The 19,503-nt window shown below is 34.6% G+C and overlaps 1 protein-coding gene across 1 annotated transcript in view; it reads right to left on the reverse strand.

The window, feature by feature from the left end:
* Positions 1 to 2,335: 2,335 nt before the first annotated feature.
* Positions 2,336 to 19,503, reverse strand: part of LOC148956957 (WD repeat-containing protein 47) — a 116,186-nt gene continuing 99,018 nt past the window's right edge. Inside the window, exons 9-12 of the mRNA XM_089087925.1 lie at positions 17,125 to 17,295; positions 10,734 to 10,876; positions 7,656 to 7,875; positions 2,336 to 2,558 (exon numbers count right to left, since the gene is read on the reverse strand). Coding sequence (XP_088944051.1) covers positions 2,413 to 2,558; positions 7,656 to 7,875; positions 10,734 to 10,876; positions 17,125 to 17,295 — 680 coding nt within the window. The 3' untranslated portion in view covers positions 2,336 to 2,412. The remainder of the gene's footprint in view (positions 2,559 to 7,655; positions 7,876 to 10,733; positions 10,877 to 17,124; positions 17,296 to 19,503) is intronic.

Raw genomic sequence — 19,503 nt, forward strand, 5'->3', positions numbered from 1 at the left:
AGTTTCCGTGACTTTTTATAACGTAAAAATAATAACAGCATATTGTCAATGCCTGTATTTATCTGTAGTGCCTCAAAATCAGATTTGGATGGTTTCTTATCATATGAAGGAGTAAGTTTTGTTTTTATACCTGAATGCTTATAGTCATTCAGATATTACTATAGTCATTCAGATATTACTTTAGTCATTCAGATACTCAGAGTCATTCAGATTACTATAGTAATTCAGATATTACTTATAGTCAATAGTATATATCAAAAGGTGACACATTTTGCATGTAGTGTGGTAAGGATACTCTATAAACCTGTTCTAGTTGGGTGGTTAGCAAGCTATACTTGACATCCGATGTCCATAGGAAATTTTAAGCCCTTGTTCATCAGCAACTGGATTTGGGATGGGTGTGAGCAGACTCATCCCAAAATCCGTAGGCCTAACGGGAGACATTCAAGGAAAATTACAGAAAAGGTGGGCGAGAGCACAGCATGACTGGCCTCATCCCCACATCACTATTGCGTTTTCTAGATGAAGGGCCAAAGATTAAAACTACCGGTAGGGAGTGTAAGTCTAGTTCAATATCCTTACCTTTTTTTGCTTACACATATTTCTTTTTGTCTCACAGGTAAGAAGTCTAAGTTAAAACTCTTAGGAAAAATTATTTTTTTATGGATGGTGGTGGGGGGGGGGGGTAACGTAACTTGTGGTTTTGCGTTTGGGGGAAGGAGGCGAAGTACTTTTTTCTGGTCATCAGGAGAGAATGCATGCTACCGACAGGCATAAAAAGTTGTTCGACTGCCAGGTGAATTTTTCAGGAGAGAAATGTTAACATAAAAATTATTAAATGATTATCTTGATTCATCTAGACACGGTAGAATTGAGTCATTCCAACATTTAACACAATTCGAGTTTTCGGTTGAATATAGACGAATCTGTGATTTTTATTGAAATTATTATGTCTAAATTTCCAATATGTTTTTCCTCTGCTATCTGTAATGTGTGCGATATCCTTTGTCCCTTAGGTTTGCAAATTTTATTCCTACATTGAAATAAGATTAAAATAAGAGGAGACAATATTCATACATCGAAATAAGATTAGGGTTGTATCGGGGTGCTCCAGAGCGATAATTTTTTTTTTTAAACTCTCGTGGTATGAAACAGAACGATATTGCAAATTGAGCAGTATTTTTCAATTTAACCTAAAATGTTGAATTAGAGTAGTAGCATGTATTAGGTATTATAACTTAGGTATTTGGAGCATTCCCATGCCCCCCCCCTTCCAAAAAAATTGTTACGCATGAAATGACGGGTGATTAGAACATTATGACCTTTTATTTATTGCTACGACAAGATAATATAGACAAATAACGTTCCTCAGTGTGTAAATATGATTCCAAAGCTTTTTTGGTGTTAAAGTTACAATTAAGTCCCCTTAACATCATGGTAATATCTTACTTAAAGATTAATATTAGTTACCTATCGAAAATATTTTACCGGATGCCGAGGATTTTCTTTGCTAAAAGCCACCCACGAGTTACTTTTCTTTACAAAGCTCCACCCTTAACTCTAATGAGGCACAATGGTCAATTTTGGCTCCTTGTGATTTAAGTCATCAGTCACCATGACAAGGTGCTAGGTAAACCATAAACAAACATATAGAATGTGTATAATTAGCCAATGTAATAAGCACCTAGAAGCCCCCCTCCCCATTTTCTAACTATAGCAGTCAAAATAGTAATTCTTAAAGAAACATACACTATTTTTTATACAAAACTTTTATTACAGCTACAATAAACTTAAACAAATTCAGATTAAAGAAAAAAGAAAACAAGAAGTATTTCCTGAAGAAAATTAGAAGTTCAATAAAAATAGTCCAAAAGTGTTATATATTTAGTTATGTGCAGGAGCGTATCCAAATATTTCGCTGGGGGGGGGGGGGTAAACATTTAAAATAACATTAGTGGGGAGGGGTTAACACTTAAATTATTCGAATCTATCGAAAAAAGGAGGGTCATTAAAGTCAATAAAATTGCTAAATTCCATATTTAGAATGTTTCAACATTTGAACAGTCATGAATCAAAATAGACTATTAAAATTACCGAGAGTATGAGGTATTTATTTAGTGTTTAGGATAAAAAAGAATTTGTGACATGAGACCTTTGAGGAGAGAGTAATCCAGTCACTTAATCCTCCCTCTGAACACGCACCTATATACATATATAGGTGTACATATACAAATATATATATATATATATATATATATATATATATATATATATATATATATATATATATATATATATATATATATATATATATATATATATATATATATATATATATATATATATATATATATATATATATATATATATATATATATATATATATATATATATGTTTATATATAACAAAGTTTAAACAGGAGGCAAAACCCATAATGCGCACGTTTTATCAGCACTTGTACTTAAAAATGAGAAATCAGAAGGATGCCATCTAGCAGAAATTATTTTATCTGCATGCTGAGCAGCTGATACACTGGGCAACTGTCTCGTTAAATCACCTAAAATAAACAATAAAAGAGTTTAAAGGAAATCCAGCATCTAAGCTATTTACTTACACCAGAACCGTATCCAGGATTTTTCTCGGGAAGGGGGGGGGTAACAAAAAGCTCATAAAGAATTATATATATTCATTTGTTGTTTTTACGAGTCGGACAAACATTTTGGAGGGGGAGGGTCAAACCCCCTAACACCTCCCTGAATACGGCCTTGACTTACACCACACACACCAAAAATTAAAGGTTAAAAAGAAAAGTGCTCTGTGATGTTAAGTGATAAGAATTCCATACAGGGGCAGAAACGGTTTTACGACCTAACAACCACATTAGCTGCCCCTTGGCTGAATAACGCATACTCTTTTTTGACAACTTCTATTCTTTAGATATTTCTATGCGCAAGAAATGGGAATACCCTCGTATTTTGGAAAACAAAATTACAGAATCTTCAATTATCTCTGGAAGCAAAAGATAAGCAGGGAAACAAAGTTGGTTATTCGATCCAGCATATATGTAGTTTAGATTAACGGGGATTTGCAGCAATATACCAGGAACGGCTTAGGGTATTAACAAACTTTTATTGCAAGATTAGTTTAATCTGACTCTCAGCTTTAGCATATTAATAGAAACGAAAAAATGAACAATAATAAAAAAAAAATAATAAATAAATGTATAATCTAATAAATAATTTGTACAGATAACCAAAATATTAAAAAACTTAGTTTAAAGGAGCTAAAAGTTTTAAAGGACTTGGTAAAACTGTCAAAATGAAGGTTGAAAATAACAAAAGCATTAAAAGAATCTCCTTTAAAGCTCATTCCAATTATGTAATATTTATATATATCAATAATTGTATGAATGTACATTTATTTATTTATCAGTAATTTTTTTCCAAAATGGCACTATATTTTTTTCAGAAAATTGGCGTTGTGTATCAACATCGTGTTCCCAAAATATCCCGCGACGCTGTTAAAATAACCAAAGCCGATCTGCAATGGCACTCTGGACTTGAAATGCTGAGGTCAAGGGGTTCGAATCTTAGTGTCGCTGGTTATTTGGTTTGGAACGTGGTCAATGATGTTACCCTGTAAGCACAGCCAGAGTCGACCCAGCTCTAAATGGGTACCTGGAGAAATCTAGGGAAAAACACGGGATGCGTCGGATAATTTGCCCCCAGCCACGCATTGCACTCCCGGCCGAAAGCATTGAATTAGGAGATCGGTACCTACGCAACGCAGACCTTTGATCAGCAAAGGGTTGCCACCGTCAGTAGGATTTTACTAGATCTATTAAAAAAAAAAAATCTAGTAAATTTCCCGAAATCTAGTAAAAACTAGTAAGAAGTCATGATTTATAGTAAACAAAACATTCTTTTTATTTTCCATGCATTCAAGGAAAAAAATTATCGTAAACATATGACAATTTACAATTTTGGCTTGTCTGTTTTACAATTTACAATTTTGCTTGTCTGTCTTAGAGACAGACAAGCAGTCACCTATTCCCATACAGACGCTTCACTTCCGGCGTCTAAAGGTCGACAAAATCAGTTTTCTGTGTATCAAATCTTACCAACTAAAAATAAAGCTATAATGACACTTGGATTTGTGGTGATTGGGAATCTATTGGAATCAAAACAAAAGCCAACCACCCAAGGCGATTAGGTGAATCTCCTCAGTTTGAAAATTTTTTTTGGAGAAAAAAGGAGCCTGCTGAGAGAAATTAAAAGTAAGTAGAAATGTAACATTATATTTACATATATATATATATATATATATATATATATATATATATATATATATATATATATATATATATATATATATATATATATATATATATATACATATATCCCAAAAAAGGATTTTTGAACTTGTAGGTTTCCGAAATTTTCAATCATACTATAAAAACGCAAGAAAAAAATTTTTTTTGAGCATTTAGTAAAAATAGATGCGATCTAGTAAATTTTCCTCTCCGATTTAGTAAATTCTTCCAGGTCAGGATGGCAACCCTGGATCAGCATGCGAAAAAGTTTAAGAAGTTTAGTTTAAGAGTTGCAATGGAAGCGAGAAACGTAATATTTTTAGAATGATAAAAATTATTTTTGTGAAATTGCAAACAAATTAAGATTAAAAAAGGAAAAGTACGAAAATGTATTTCTGTTATCCTGAAAAGTATGTAACCTAATAAAATATATTGTAAACGTAAATATATTGTATTGTAACGTAAAAATAGAAAGTATGAAAACGTAAAGAGTGTATTGTAACGTAAAAAAATGAATTTCTGAACACGCACTTGCATATATACATATTAAAGAAGAACAGGAATATGTTTTAGAATGATAAACATACTCTTTATGAAGCCGCAAAATTACTGTGATATTATTACACAGTAAACTAAAGAGCAAAGGAAACTTAATAAATTTTCGAAGTTTCTTATTATGAAAAAAAGAAAAAATTTCATTATAGACTGGATATGTATCATTATCATCATCATTTTATTTATAACACATCACAAAATACTGGGCAGAGCCCAGAAAAAGACAGTGTAAAAATCAAGAAAAACAAAATAGAAACAACAGAAATAAAAACATACTTTGAAAACTACAAATAAGAGACAAACAGAAATGACTAAAGATGGGAAGACTTCTGGCTTTCAATACAAAAATCGGTACTTTCCCATTATATGGGGACCTATGAGGAAACCAGTCATGAAAAACCCGTTTTTGACGGGTTAATTCAATAGACGACTTCAGAGTAATGCAATCCATAACGTGGTTTTCATTGCGTATACGATATTTAAACTGTTGTTTTGTGGGGTATACAGTGGGGGAAGGTACCTAGGTTAGGTCAGGTTACGTATTTAATATATGCAATGCTTTACCTCCCCCCCCCCTCCCACCCCCTAAAGTGCAAATATATAGCCCAAACTTGTTAATAAACTATTATGTATTCATCCTATTTTATTTCATTAGCATTAATCAAACTTGACTTTTTAGAAATGTCCATATAATAGGAGAGCACCGAGAAATCAAGAATACGCTTCTCAATAACCCAGCGGGGTTTACCAATTGATACTTTTTTGCAGAAAAGATTTACTTGTCCAAGTTGGAAGCTCCATTAAATACTTTGCAAATTCAAAATAATGATGATGAACTTGCTTTCTCATACCACAATTAAAAAAAGACGAAAGAGGAGCAAGGGCAAGTAAGGGAGGAACTGTTAGACTATTATATAACCGAAAACGGTGAGCACTACTCAGATACGACACGTTCGAAGCCAGGAATGCATACGCAGCCCGGATCTTACTAGCATAATTTAAAGTTTCTTTCAGGTTTGCTCCAACAGGTATGCCCAGGTATATATAGTTTGATAAGTATTTTCTGTTTTGTCTCAAGGTGGGGGAGGGGGGTCAAGTAGAAACTTTTAAGCGTTTTGAGATTTTTTGATCAATCAGCTTTCCGTTTAGTTGTGCCGTCTAGCAGCCCCTTCCTCATTCCTCGCTCTTTGCACTAAAATTTGACTATTTTTTCCATTTCTTTAAGAACGAACACTGAATTACAGGGGGTCATTGAGTTAGAACGAGGCGAAGGACGAGGAAGGCTCATATATGGAATATTTTCTGTTCGTTTTAAGTTGTAATGTTGCTCCTTACTTTCAGTTAAAAAACTTGTTTATTTTTAATTTAATTTTAATACAAAAAAGAACCAAGGACATCAAAAAGAAAACATTTTCTGCCACCAGTCTTCCAAAATATTTTTCCACTTGTACATAAAAAAATTCTTATATAGAAGGCCTCGAAGAAATGTGATATTAAATTACCAAGGACATCAAAAGCAAACATTTTTCTGCCACCTGTATTCATTTAAGGCCTATCCATATCTGAAAACCATGTATTTCCATGTATTGAAAACCATGTATTTCCATGTATTGAAAACCATGTATTGAAAACCATGAATGTTAAAGGTCAGTTTTCATGCGCAAAAAGGTACGCCAGTGTTTGCAAACCGATCCGTGAAAAATAAATTTTCGTAAACTAATTCGGTAAATTTCACACTTCAAATAGTAATTTGTAATTTGCATTTTTCGCACTTCAAAATTCAAAGATATTGCAGGAACCTACAAATAACTTATTTAAATACATGTCTTGAGTTTTACTTTACGCAATATTTCATATTTATCCTCAGTGGGGTAGCCAAATTCCTTATTATATATCAAGCGCTATCCAAACAGGTTAGGTCGACTTCAATATGTGAATCCTACGATAGAATGTGTCATGTCTGCATATTTTTTTTCTTGGTTCCTGAAGTGAAACAATGATTTTAATATTTACACTGTATGTGATACAAGTTAGGCAATAAAACTTATACTTTTGAATCAATATCTGGAAAGGCTAAATATTACAAAATGGGATAATTGGTCTTTTCAAAAAGATGTTCTTATAGGTAAGTAAGCAACTAATAATTTGAAGTTTTGAATAATTTTATTAATAAACAAATTAATGCATAGCTTAAACTTTAGCATTTGCATGATACATATGCTTCTTTCCTATTCCTATTTTTTTTAACAAGATGTTAGGCGTAGTCTATATTTTAATAATCCAATCACTTGATTTTTACCCAGTTTGATACCAGTTAATGATTGTGTTTTCCTTCTGCTACAGCAATCGGGAAAGTTACGCTTTCTAGATCTGCAAGATGATAATTCTTTTCGCTCATTTTTTGCTGATTTTTCACACACGTTCTTTGTTTTTGAACTTGGCAATCCCCAAACGTAAGAACGGCATACCTGATTTGAAGACCTTTTTCATTATAAATTGAGTTTCTGATTTGAAGACCTTTTTCATTATAAATTGAGTTTCCGGGTTTTCCTAATTTTTCAAAACGTACATCGTTATGTAAGTTTCGACTTACCAAAATTTAAACAATTAGATTTCATTTACAATGTCCTTGGTACTTTAAACTTATGAGGCAGGACGAGAATAAACATTAATTACGATTAATTATGTTATTTTAGTTTTGAACTATTTTAATGGATTTTAAAAACCAGTCAAAACTTGTGGTAACGTAACAGAATTATAGAGAGATTTTTTTTTTGGGATACTTGCCTTGTAAATCTGTTAGTATAAGCTTCCCGTCATATCCAGCAGTGAGGAGATAGTAGGCCGAAGGAGAAAAACGGACACTCCGTACATCAGAGGCGTGAGGTTTAAACATCTGAACATGTCTTGCACCACGTATGTCATAAAAAACACAAGCTCCGTCCTCGTGACCGGTTACTAGAAGCCGCCCCGATGGATCAACGCAAGTTGAAGCTACTGCGGAGCCCTAGAATTATTTTCCTTATTATTTTTATTATGATTAATAAACAATAATTATTATTCATAATGATAAGTATTATAATAATAATAAAATAATAATTATATGATAATAATATATAATTAATAATAAATAAAATATGTAATTAATTAATTAATAATAATAATATTAGTTATTATTCTTACTTTTTTTATTATTAGTTCCTTCTTTAAATTTACTTCACAGAGAGAAAAAATAACACTAAATTATAAAGGGCGGGTGCATAATATACTAGTGAAGTGAGATTGTACAGATCTGGAACTGTCTTTTGAGTCAGAAAAACTATCAGATCGGACTCTAATTTTTGCTCTAAAAAAGATGTAATAATATTAAAAACGAAACTTGATCATTCCAAAAACCAACATAGAAATGGCTCAAGTCAGGCATCCCACCTAGGGAATGCCTTTCCCCCCTCACTCTTTACCTCACCCAAAATCTCTTGATTTGTCTTAACCAAAGTTGTGGCCCCTTAAAACGTAACCTCCATCCTCAAGAAGCTTCCTGTCTTCAAAGTTATCCTATACTTAGATTATGCAGATGAACTGAGTGTCAATAAAAATATCTTATCGCAAAAAATGTGATTTTTATACAATTTTCTAGGCCTATAATGAAGGAAATGTAGAGAGGGCTAAGACTCGTTTTGCGGATGAAGGATGACAGATTGCTGAAGATAGTTCCTTTCGTTCATCCAGCAGGGACCAAAACGAAAAGCATGTCGTCTACGACTAAAATGGAAAGAGTTCGTAGGGAAGGATAAAAAAAATGGAATTTCTTGGAATGGGTAAATAGCGAGGTTTTGGATAGATTGGGGTGGAGAAGGAGCATGCACAGCTCTATCGGCTTCAGGCAAACATAGGGTATACCTTCTGCTACCTTCTATGCACGTACCGTACGTGGTGTGAAGTACGAGGGGACCAAGTTTCGCTCGGTAAAGCGAATTTTAGGCTTAAAAACAGAAGAATTAAAGAATCTTAAATATGTCAACAATTTGATAATTAAAAGCAAACGAGAAGTTAGTTTAAAATAATTTTTTTTTTTTTACCAATTGTTAAATAAAGCATTTATAGTCAATGGAACTGCAGCTAAACTAATCTTTCGATTCTTTAGCCATAGAACCAAGAAGTAAGATTTGAAAAACAAATCAACAAACGAAAAAAATAGTATAAAAAAATAGGATATTTAATACTAAACATAGGATATAGGATAACAGTCCTGCTCGCAGTGTATGTCACTGGGCTTTGTTAGGATTGCCGAGTATACAGTTCATCGTTCTGGTTGTATATTAGTATAGTTTTATTAACTGTCAAGAATATTCTGTGGTTTCAAATATTAATTCAATCTATTGATCTATTTTTTTCTTTTTTCTTCGAGAAAGTCTATATTGATTATATGAAAAGAGCTTAACTTACTTAGAAAGGCTCTCATTTCAAGTCCTACATACGTCTTAAATGATATTATATGAACATTACAATTTATGCATGCTTGTATACAGCAATTGTTTGAGGAGACTTGGGGGAAGGGTGTATCCATGAGAAATAGACTGTAAAAGTACAAACGACTTATATAAGAAATTTTATGTTGTAGATTTTAAAACTTTAAATTCTTCTGATTTTTTACGGTTTTTGAGACCCCAGGCTGAGCTTCCTCGTGTGTGTCATATTATTATTTGATGTGAAGGGGCTGAAGGGTCTTGATTATTTGATGTGAATGGACATTAAATGCTGAATTTAGGGTATCAGGTTGTATCCACATTGAAGCAACAGTCTATATAAAAGATTTTTATTGGTAACAGAGATAAAAAAAAAGAAAAGAAAAAAGGAAAGAAAATTGCACAATTTTTCAGAAACAAATTATGAGTTGTAAGCAGGTCCTAGTAGTACTAGTAGTAGTAATTTTCATGCATTCCTTTCGAGTTTAATATATAAAATTTTCAATCAGACTGAAGTTAGAGAGAGAGAGAGAGAGAGAGAGAGAGAGAGAGAGAGAGAGAGAGAGAGAGAGAGAGAGAGAGAGAGAGAGAGAGAGAGAGAGAGAGAGAGAGAGAGAGAGAGAGAGAGAGAGAGAGAGAGAGAGAGAGAGAGAGAGAGAGAGAGAGAGAGAGAGAGAGAGAGAGAGAGAGAGAGAGAGAGAGAGAGAGAGAGAGAGAGAGAGAGAGAGAGAGAGAGAGAGAGAGAGAGAGAGAGAGAGAGAGAGAGAGAGGAGAGAGAGAGAGAGAGAGAGAGAGAGAGAGAGAGAGAGAGAGAGAGAGAGAGAGAGAGAGAGAGAGAGAGAGAGAGAGAGAGAGAGAGAGAGAGAGAGAGAGAGAGAGAGAGAGAGAGAGAGAGAGAGAGAGAGAGAGAGAGAGAGAGAGAGAGAGAGAGAGAGAGAGAGAGAGAGAGAGAGAGAGAGAGAGAGAGAGAGAGAGAGAGAGAGAGAGAGAGAGAGAGAGAGAGGATTTATTGAAAAAAAAACATAAAAATATTGGCCTGGAAATTTTTTGGGGACAGGGACAGGGGGGGGGGAGGGCTAATCAGGATTTTTGCCCGGGCGCAAGAGAGGCCAGAACGGCCACTGATCCAAGTTCACTGCGATGAATAACGGGCATCGAGGTACTAAAGCTAAACTATGAAACGCATCTCATTTTAGCTGAAATCTGTTGAATTTTAGCAGAATCTTAGCTAAAATTTGATAATTCGTCATAGGTGTTCGTCAAAAATAAACAGATTATTGAAATAATTGATTCTTGGATCGAATACTCCAGGCATTACCCTGACTTCTTTTTCGCCAACAAAAAGTGTTATTAACTTTTTAAAAGACCAAATTAAAAGTAAAGTTACAAGTATATTTACCTTATTGATAGAGAGGTCACTCGTAACTGGCGTGACTACAGAGACACATCCACCTATCCGTAGATCCCAAAATCGGACAGTTTTGTCTTGCGATCCACTTGCGAACATTGCGCCACCCCATGTATACAGTGAGAGAATAGGGGCTGAAAAATATACATTATGTCAGAAAAATTGCAAATTTTAATTTGCATAAAATATGCAACTAGTGGATTAGAGCAGTAGACGGCCAAAAGTTTTGCTTTAAGCATGATCATTCCAAAAGCTAAGAGTGGTCAGATGCAATGAAATCTGAACTGAATATGGTTAGTAGAGATGAACTGAAGTAAATACATTGCATCTTTTTTTCAAATGGAAGAAAAGAGCGTCATGAAAATTTGAAGCAAATAGAAACTATTCCACGTGTGGAATAAAATGACCACACACACCTTGCACTAAGTTTATAATATTTTGAAGAAACTTCTTATTCTGATTAAACAAGCCTTGGATTTGAGCAGTCTTTCTAAGAGGATTGGGACAAAAAGTCAAACTTTGGCGTAAGGAGTAAGTGGTTGAGAAGGGGAAAGTACCTCTCGTATACGAAATGGTTTCTGGTTGTTTACAATTTTAGTGTGATTCTGTCTTTTCATTTTAAAAAACTTATGTTTTTGTTTTGCTTTTTTTTTTTTTTTTTACTAATTTCTATTGGTTTTGAATCACCTATCAAGAGTTAGCTTCAATTTGAGGAATGGTTTCACCCCCTAAACGAAAACTCTTTAAACCAAAATTTTGGTCAATTCTTTTCCAGCCATGCTTCAAGAAAAAGAAACTAATTTCTATTGGTTCTGAATCACCTACCAAGGGTTAGCTTCAATTTGAGGAATGGTTCCACCCCCTAAACGAAAACTCTTTAAACCAAAATTTTGGTCAATTCTTTCCCAACCATGATTCAAGAAAAAAAAGAACTAATTTCTATTGGTTTTGAATCACCTACCAAGGATTAGCTTTAATTTAAGGAATGGTTCCACCCCCTAAACCAAAACTCTTTAAACCAAAATTTTGGTCGATTCTTTCCCAGCCATGCTTCAAGAAAAAGAAACTAATTTCTATTGGTTTTGAATCACCTACCAAGGGTTAGCTTCAATTTGAGGAATGGTTCCACCCCCTAAACGAAAACTCTTTAAACCAAAATTTTGTTCAATTCTTTCCCAGCCATGCTTCAAGAAAAAGAAACTAATTTCTATTGGTTTTGAATCACCTACCAAGGGTTAGCTTCAATTTGAGGAATGGTTCCACCCCCTAAACCAAAACTCTTTAAAACCAAATTTAAGTCGATTCTTTCCCAGCCATACTTCAAGAAAAAGAAACTAATTTCTATTGGTTTTGAATCACCTACCAAGGGTTAGCTTCAATTTGAGGAATGGTTCCACCCCCTAAACGAAAACTCTTTAAACCAAAATTTTGTTTAATTCTTTCCCAGCCATGATTCAACAAAAAGAAACTAATTTCTATTGGTTTTGAATCACCTACCAAGGGTTAGCTTCAGAGGAATGGTTCCACCCCCTAAACGAAAACTCTTTAAACCAAAATTTTGGTCAATTATTTCCCGGCCATGCTTCAAGAAAAAGAAACTAATTTCTATTGGTTTTGAATCACCTACCAAGGGTTAGCTTCAATTTGAGGAATGGTTTCACCCCCTAAACCAAAACTCTTTAAACCAAAATTTTGGTCGATTCTTTCCCAGCCATGATTCAAGAAAAAGAAATCTTCTTGTGCTAATTTCTTTTTTGTTTTCAAAATAAATAAAACAGTTCGTGGCAACGGAGCAACCCGGCTCAATAGTAACCGAGCCTCTAATAAACGGAATTTTGACATCAGAAGATACATCAAAAGAATGTATTTTTATGCTGACTTTAAATATATAATTTCATCAAGCTTAGTCTTACACATCAAAAGTTAAGAGCCTGAGAAAATTTGCTTTATTTTTGAAAAAAGGCGGAAACACCCCCTAAAAGCCATAGAATCTTATTGAAAATCACACCATCAGAATCAGCGTATCAGATAATCCTGCTGTAGAGGTTTCAAGCTCCTATTTGCAAAAATGTGGAATTTTGTATTTTTTGCCAGAAGAAACATCACGGGTGCATGTTTTTTTTTCAGGGGTGATTGTATTTTTTTTCAAGGGTCCTAGAATGTCGCGAGAGGCCACATTCAAACGGAAATTAAAAGTTCTACTGCCATTTTCAAGTGACCAACAACGTTGGAGGGCAACTAAACCCCCTCACACGCTCATTTTTTTCTCAAAGTCACCGAAAGAAAATTTCGAGAGAGCAATTTTGTCCAGCATAGCCTAACTAGATTTTATCAATGTCTTTGAGGACGACTTAGCCTCCCGCAGTGCCCAGGGGAAGAGATGCAAGTTATGAACTTTACCCACTGTTTATTGGTTATTAGGTAGCTTCATACGTTTTCAGGGGGGGGTTCTGGGGCGGCGGGTGGGAGGGTTCGGGGGAGGGGTTAAGTGGGAGGATCTTTCTATAGAGGACTTTTTTATGGGGGAAGAGAATTTTCCATGAAGGAGGGCGCCGGTTTTCCCAGCACTATTTAAAAAACGATCAGAAATTAAATAAAAAAAAACAAGTTTTTTTTCAACTGAAAGTAAGGAGCAACATTAAAACTTAAAAAGAATAGAAAATATTGCGTATATAAGGAGGGTCGCCTCAACTCAATAGCTCGCTCTTGCGGTAAAGTTTTTTTTTTAACTTTTAAAAGAGGTTATTATTCTAATTAAACAACCTTTGTGATTCAGGAGTCATTCCTAAATAAATAGAACAAAAATCCAACTTAGGATATTATAAGGTTATTATTAGTTAAAAAGGTAAAACTAATATGCAAATTTCGTTTAAATTATTCATGTACGATGAGGCAAATTCAAAACCTGCATTAGTTCAAAAACGTTCGGAAGTTAAATTACAAAAAAAGTCTTTTTTAACTGAAATTAAGAAGCGACATTAAAACTTAATACCAACAGAAATTATTCTGTATATGAAAGGGGCTGTCCCCTCCTTAACGCCCCGCTCTTTACGGTAAAGTTTGACTTTTTCTCACATCTCTACTTTTAAAACAATAAAAAACTTTAGCGTCAAGAGCGAGGGATTAAGGAGGGGACATCCCCTTTCATATACGGAATAATTCTGTTCGTTTTAAGTTTTAATGTTGCTCCTTACTTTCAGTTAAAAAAAACGTGTTTTTTTCATTTAATCAAACAGTTCGTGGTAACGAACTGTAAGTAAGGAGCGACCCAGCTCAATGGTAACCAAAACTCTATAAAACGGAATTTTGATACCAATAGATACATCAAAGAATCAGATTTTAATGTTGATTTCAAATATATAAGTTTTATCAAGTTTAATCTTACCCATCAAAAGTTACGCGCCTGAGAAAATTTGGCTGATTTTCGAAAAAAAGGGGAAAGACCCCCTAAAAGTCATAGAAACTTAATGAAAATCACACCATCATATTCAGCGTATCAAAGAACCCTAAGGTAGAGGTTTCAAGCTCCTATCTACAAAAATATGGAATTTTGCACTTTTTCCCAGAAAGATCCCGGATGCGTGTTTATTTGTTTTTTTTCCCCAGGGGTGATCGTATCGAAACATTGTTCCTAGAATACTAGGGTAGGGCTCATTGGAACAGAAATTAAAAGTTCTAGTGCCCTTTTTAAGTGACCAAAAAAATGAAGGACATCAAGGCCCCCTCCCACGCTCATTTTTCCCCTAAGTCACCCGAGCAAAATTTTGAGACAGCCATTTTGTTCAGCATGGTCGAAAATATGATAGCTATTTCTTTTAGGATGACTTAATCCCCCGAAATCCTCTGGGGGAGGGCTGAAAGTTATGAACTTTACCCAATGTTAACAGTATTGGTTATTGGGAAGTATACAGACGTTTTCAGGGGGGATTTTTTCTGGTAGTGGGGGTGGGGGGGGGGGGTTATGTGGAAGGATCTTTCCACGAAGGAAGTTTTCATGGGGGAAAGGACATTGCTATGAAGGAGACGCCGAATTTCTCAGCATTATTTAAAAAAAAGATCAGAAATTAAATAAAAAAAAACAAGTTTTTCAACTGAAAGTAAGCAGCAAGATCAAAAATTAAAACGAACAGAAAATATTACGTATGTGATTGGGTTCATCCCCTAGTCATTACCTCGCTCTTTAAGCCAAAGATTTTTTAGTACTTTCATAAGAGCTATTTATTCTAATTAACGGCCTTTGTGATTAAGCGGTCATTTTTAAAGAATTGGAACAAAATTCAAACTTTAGCTTAAAGAGCAAGGTATTGACTAGGGGGCGAACCCTCTAATATACGTATTAAAATTATATGAATATAGAAGTTCGTTACGTAAGTTACGTATATTTATTACTAATAAAAACGTTCGTAAATAAAATTAAACAAGTTTCGAGAAAGCCATTTAACCAAATAAAAGTAAAATGAATATTTCAATTTTTGTTTTAATTATTCAGGTACGGTGAGCCAAAATCAAAACCTGCATTAATTCAAAAACGTTCAAAAATTAAGTAAAAAGAAAACAAATTTTTTTTTTAACTGAAAGTAAGGAACGACTTAAAACGAAAAGAAATTATTCCGTATAAGAAAGGGGCTGTCCCCTCCTCAACGCCTCGCTCTTTACGCTAAGATTGACTTTCTCACAACTCTATTTTTTTAAAATAAAAAAATTCTGCGTAAAGAGCGAGGCGTTGAGAAGACAGCCCCTTTCATATAAGGAATATTTTCTGTTCGTTTTAAGTTTTAACCTCGTTCCTTTCAGTTAAAAAAAAAACTTATTTTTTTTTATTTAATTCTGTCAAGATCGCACCCTTCTTGAGATTAGATTAAAAAAACAAACAAGTTTTTTCAACTGAAAGTACGGAGCAACATTAAAACTTAAAACGAACAGAAACTATTACGTATATGAGGGTTTAACCCCCTCGTCAATACCTCGCTCTTTACACTAGAGTTCGAATTTTGTTCCAACTCTTTAAGAGTGACTCCTGAATCACAAAGGCTGTTTAATTAGAATAAATAGCTCTTTTGAAAGTTCTAAAAATATTTTAGCGTAAAGAGCGAGGCATTGACGAGTGGGCAAACCCCCTCATATACCCTCTCGCGACATTCTAGGACCACTAGATCGATACGATCACCCCTGAAAAAAAAAACATGCATCCGTGATCATTCTTCTGGCAAAAAATACAAAATTCCACATTTTTGCAGATAGGAGCTTCAAACCTCTACAGCAGGGTTCTCTGATACGCTGAATCTGATAGTGAGATTTTCATAAAGATTCTATGACTTTTAGAGGGTTTTGTCCCCTTTTTTCGAAAATAAGGCAATTTTTCTCAGGCTTGTAACCTTTCATAGGTAAGACTAAACTTGATGAATCTTATATATTTAAAACCAGCATAAAAATTCGATTTTTTCGATGTATCTATTGGTATCAAAATTCAGTTTTTTAGAGTTTCGGTTATTATTGAGCCGGGTCGCTCCTTGCTTACAGTTCGTTACCACGAACTGTTTGAGAAGTTCGTGCCTATTTCTAAAACTATCCAAATTTTGATGAATGATCATCATCCCCAAAAAAATGTGTGTAAATAAAATATTCTTGAGGAGGGGGCTTGCAATACGAAAAAATAGGAGGGGGCATGAAAAATAAAAATAATAATTATAGGTATATCCTTTTCACAGATTTTTAAGTGAATCATTTGGACAGATCTTTTATATAGGCATGTTCTCATGGACACTAGAAGGGGTTAAATGCCGACCGAAAAACAAGAAGTCGTTTAATAATTGTGTATGAATACACGAAAGAGATGTATTACCAGTTAAACATTGGTGAAAATCTACTCCTAGTAGCACTTACCCTCCTCTACTCATCCCAAGTAATTTTTCTGCTGGCACTGATGGTCCCTCACCTCTCCACTTTTGTGCCGATAGGCTAGGGATTGTTTTTTAGTTACGGAGAAAAAGACTTTCTGTTATAAAATCTTTCCCTCTCCGACACCAATATCTCTGACGTAGTTCAAAATATTCGCGAGAATTCAGAGGGATTAGAGATTAATTTCTAACCCTCCCCCCCCCAATTCTGCAGTTGTTTTGACTTTACTATAAAAACAAAACAAAACACACAAAGTCTTCATAATTTCATCTATACTTTTCGAAGATGCAAATTCGTATCAATTTTCATCTACTCTGTTATTTGTGTGAACCCACTCCTAAGACAAGCCTCTACTCCGCCTAGAAAAGAACTTTGTTTCCGGAACTGTTTAGATCAGATACATAGCAAATACCATCTTATTATGTCTCAATATCTCTTCAATTGGGGAAATAAAAACAAAGGAAAATTGATATGCTGCACTTACAAGTATGTCCCCCAAAGGCCTGGAATGCCTTCCCAGTTGTACAATCAGTGATATAGACTTTACAGTCCCCAGCGCCTCCACTTATTAACAAACTTGACTTGTTGATGCTATCTTCAATAAAACAGACATCACGAATGGTGCCATCATGCACAGATACATCCACTTCGTCACCTGGAATTCAATCAATTCCTGAAAAATCTTAATAAACATCATTACCTAAATATCACTGTAATCTCAAATTTATAATTTTGATCAATATTTAATGTTTTATAATCAAATAACTAATTGTTATCAATAGTTATTCGTAAATATAAGCTACGAAGCATTTACTACTTTTTCAGATTTCTCGTTTATATTTCTCATTTTCTTTATAGATCTTGCATATATTTACATGTAGTTAAGAGTCTTTTTACTTTAAGCAAATACGAATTATAACAAAAACACAAAATCCAATGTTACAAAATCTTGATATTTTAGAGGATTATAGGAAACCAAAGGTGCATTCCTTGTGTAATTACAGCCTAGCTCAAATATGTTATTATGCAGCATTTTGAAGTTAAAATTGCGTTCCCACAATTACCAAGCCAAACAAACATTAGTAAATTATTCGAAAATAAATCAAAGGGATTGGGATAGTCTTCGGAGTATATTTGATGCCCAGAAGTATCCCTAAAGAAAGGTCCTGACGAAGCCGAGAACACCCTGACAAGTCAACGGACAATTTTATTGGAACTAACATTAAGTGAAAACAAACCCTGGTTCAGCATCAGCTGTAGGAAGATTATTTAAGCAAAGCAGAAAGAAAACAAACACTTGGTTGGGTCTGAAAGTGAGAACGATCGAGTACGATTCTTGGGAGCCCGTAGTGTCGCTGGTCAACTAACCTGCAGTGGCGATTCACCAATCGCAACAACAAAAAGAGCAGAATTTTGGCACCAAACTTAAAATTTTAAAATGTTACAGCAAAAATATTTGTTGCAGAGTAGTTAAGGAGGGGGTGGATTCGTCAAAGGGATATCCGTTCTCTCGTTCAGACTAACAGGACTGTGATTCAAGGTTTTCAGGCAAAGACTGAAGTTCTTGCGAAGTTTTTTTTTAGGTTTTCAGTCACTGATTTCCTCATTGTACAGATACAACCCTCGACCGCGTCGACTTCTCTGCTCCAAAATTCCAGAGGTTTCTACACCACCTTCATGTAACCAAATAACATCACCCAGATAGGATACCGAGTCTTGTCCTCAAGAAACTACTAGCTGGACCTCAGTCATCATTATTCTGGCTCTGATTTCACTATGGATTCTCCTCAAGGATGTAGAAGTTTACCCATGTCATCCCTGATGCCAAGCAGGAAAGTAATCCTACCAATTTTGACCCGTCTTGTGCAATAACTCTCCTCCCTTGCATTGGTAAATTCAATGAGGGTATGTAAAATAGCACCTTCTATATATCTGGAGCCAAATAATCCTTATAAGCAATAAGCAGTATGGGTACCGCCGGAAAAACACAACTGCCCAGCAACAAAAGTCGGGAGATTTTATGACCTAAGGGTATGATATTAGTTGGTAATTATTGATATTGCAAAAGTTTTTAATAGTCTGATATAAAGATCAGGTAAAAAATTCCAAGCAGACAAAATTTGTGATCGTCTCCTTGAGGTTGTTGGGAGTCTTCTAAGTAACGTAATCCATATAGTTCTCAATGGATTTATTTCCGTGGAAAGTATAGCAAAAGCTGGGGTTTCTTAAGAAATATTGTTGAATTCATACTTTTTCTGGTGTATATAAACGACATAGGGGACAATCACATTACCCCTCTAAACTATTTCGTTTACGGCATAATCGTCTATGCAGCTGTCTATATAAACGAAAAACCTATACAAGGGGGACCCAATAGTACTAACCGGGTGATTTTACAACCTCGTACTGAATGATTTCATGTGGCGCCAATAGCTGGTTTTAAAAAGTGCATCCAATACTCTCCCTTTCGCAATTCATATCCACCTGTACCGCCTCCTTTTAAGCCAATATAGCAAATACGCAGAAACATGGTATTGTCTGATTACCTACGAGGGGAGACACCCTTCACTGATTACTTGAAGGACAACTTTGTAAGACGCTGCACCTCCAACCAGAATGGTCTCCTTAGGGACGGTGTCCTAAAAATCCGTCAGTTGCTTCCTAATTCAATAGACACAGCTCAATTCAATAGACATGGTTAAATAGTGGAATATCAGGCCCTAAGCTAGTAGAATCCTGGTGCCCTGAGTATTGTCATAAAAAAAATAATCCGAATCAAAAGAGCTAGCATACGGGAATTTATTCTAGCACTATATATAGGACCATTAACATGGAGCACACATAAATCGCACTCAGGTTGAAT

Source organism: Artemia sp. Qi Xiang Cuo, chromosome 1 (genome assembly GCF_049724085.1).
Source record: "Artemia sp. Qi Xiang Cuo chromosome 1, ASM4972408v1, whole genome shotgun sequence".
In the NCBI taxonomy this organism is placed as follows: domain Eukaryota; kingdom Metazoa; phylum Arthropoda; class Branchiopoda; order Anostraca; family Artemiidae; genus Artemia; species Artemia sp. Qi Xiang Cuo.